The sequence below is a fragment of the Rhagoletis pomonella genome, unplaced genomic scaffold, assembly GCF_013731165.1.
Source record: "Rhagoletis pomonella isolate Grant_MI unplaced genomic scaffold, Rhpom_1.0 Rhpom_scaffold_01683, whole genome shotgun sequence".
NCBI lineage: Eukaryota > Metazoa > Arthropoda > Insecta > Diptera > Tephritidae > Rhagoletis > Rhagoletis pomonella.
In genome coordinates this window covers 31,514-32,856 of record NW_023460237.1, presented here as the reverse complement: position 1 = coordinate 32,856, position 1,343 = coordinate 31,514, and the positions used below count along the sequence as shown (strand labels likewise).

The 1,343-nt window shown below is 36.8% G+C and overlaps 1 protein-coding gene across 1 annotated transcript; it reads left to right on the top strand.

Annotated features, from left to right (window-relative positions):
- Positions 1 to 841: 841 nt before the first annotated feature.
- Positions 842 to 1,338, top strand: LOC118752602 (the record flags this gene model as incomplete). Its single annotated transcript, XM_036487492.1, has 1 exon — positions 842 to 1,338. A coding segment is annotated over exon 1 (318 nt), but the record flags the coding sequence as incomplete, so codon positions are not given.
- Positions 1,339 to 1,343: the final 5 nt, after the last annotated feature.

The following is a 1,343-nucleotide window of genomic DNA, read 5'->3' as shown; positions in this document are numbered from 1 at the left end:
TTCCACCCACTCAACTGGACCGGAGTTTATCATTTATCGGAAGTGTAAAGAAGAGCCCTCCTTATTCCCATTCTCACTTTGCATGTAGATACAATTTTCATGTAAGGAATCTAAGCTCGTAGGCTTGGCAAATTTAAGATTTGTGAAGAGCTTGCCACAGATATTTCGTTGACTACCCGATACACATATGTAGCTACATACATAAGTGATAAGAACGGCACATGTTCAAATTTCGATTTCTAAATGCTCAACACCATTCTACATATGCTATGTATACTATGTATTTATCAGTGAATTAAGTTGCTGTATTTATACCAATTGATTACAATTTCTATTTAAAACGATTGACAAATGCAAATCATTCAAAAACTGTTGTCGGTTGTTGAAAGCAGCAGTAATTACTTCCTGGTAAAATTCAAAATTTTACTAAGTGTCGATCAGCATTTTTTTATTATTTTTATGAAGCAATAGTTCATTCCATTATAACTTTTGCGGTGTGCTTTCAATGAATGCATTCAAAATAAAATAAAATAAAAAACAGGATAGCGCCAAAAAGTGCATACCTGATTAGACGATAATAATAAACAATTTTAATAAATATATATACATATATATGTATGTACATATTCTTATACGCACAGAAAACTTTCGTTAGCTTGCGTTAGGGTTGCGTTTGCACATAAAAACACAGCTCTTATCATTATTTTTCAGCATTTAGACAAATACGTAAACCTGTTTGTGTAAAGGAATCTACATCAGTGTAGGTAAGCAAATCCTAAGCTTATCATTTGGGAGCAGCCAAAGTTCATTTAAGCGCATTAGTGGACAAACGATCGCACTGATTCTTGTAAACACTCGTATCAGATCCGTTGTAATTGCAATTGAATTTCTTATTTACTCGTTCAAACTATAATAATTACAACTAATAACGCTCAATGCTATGCAGTTTAACTCAGGGAATCGAAGTGAATAGCACACGGAAGTAATTCGTTATTATTCAAACGCAAAGAAACTAAAGCCATGAAAAAACAAAAATGTTTGCTGTTAGAAATCTGCATTTTGCTTGGAGTGTTTACACTTGCCTCCACTGAAGTTGTAGATATTAAACCATGTGGCGATGTCGACGCTTGCACTGTACACGAGGCACGCATCACTCCTTGCCCAGAGGCTCTGGAACATAAGGCATGCCGTGTGAGTCGTCGTCGCGGGGTCAGCGAAATGTCCTTCGACTTTACGCCCAATTTTGCTGCAGAGACATTGGAAGCCGGCTTGGCTTGGCAGAAGAGCGCCACACAGGACTTGCCGTTGATCACCATGGATAAGAATGCTTGCAAGTATACATC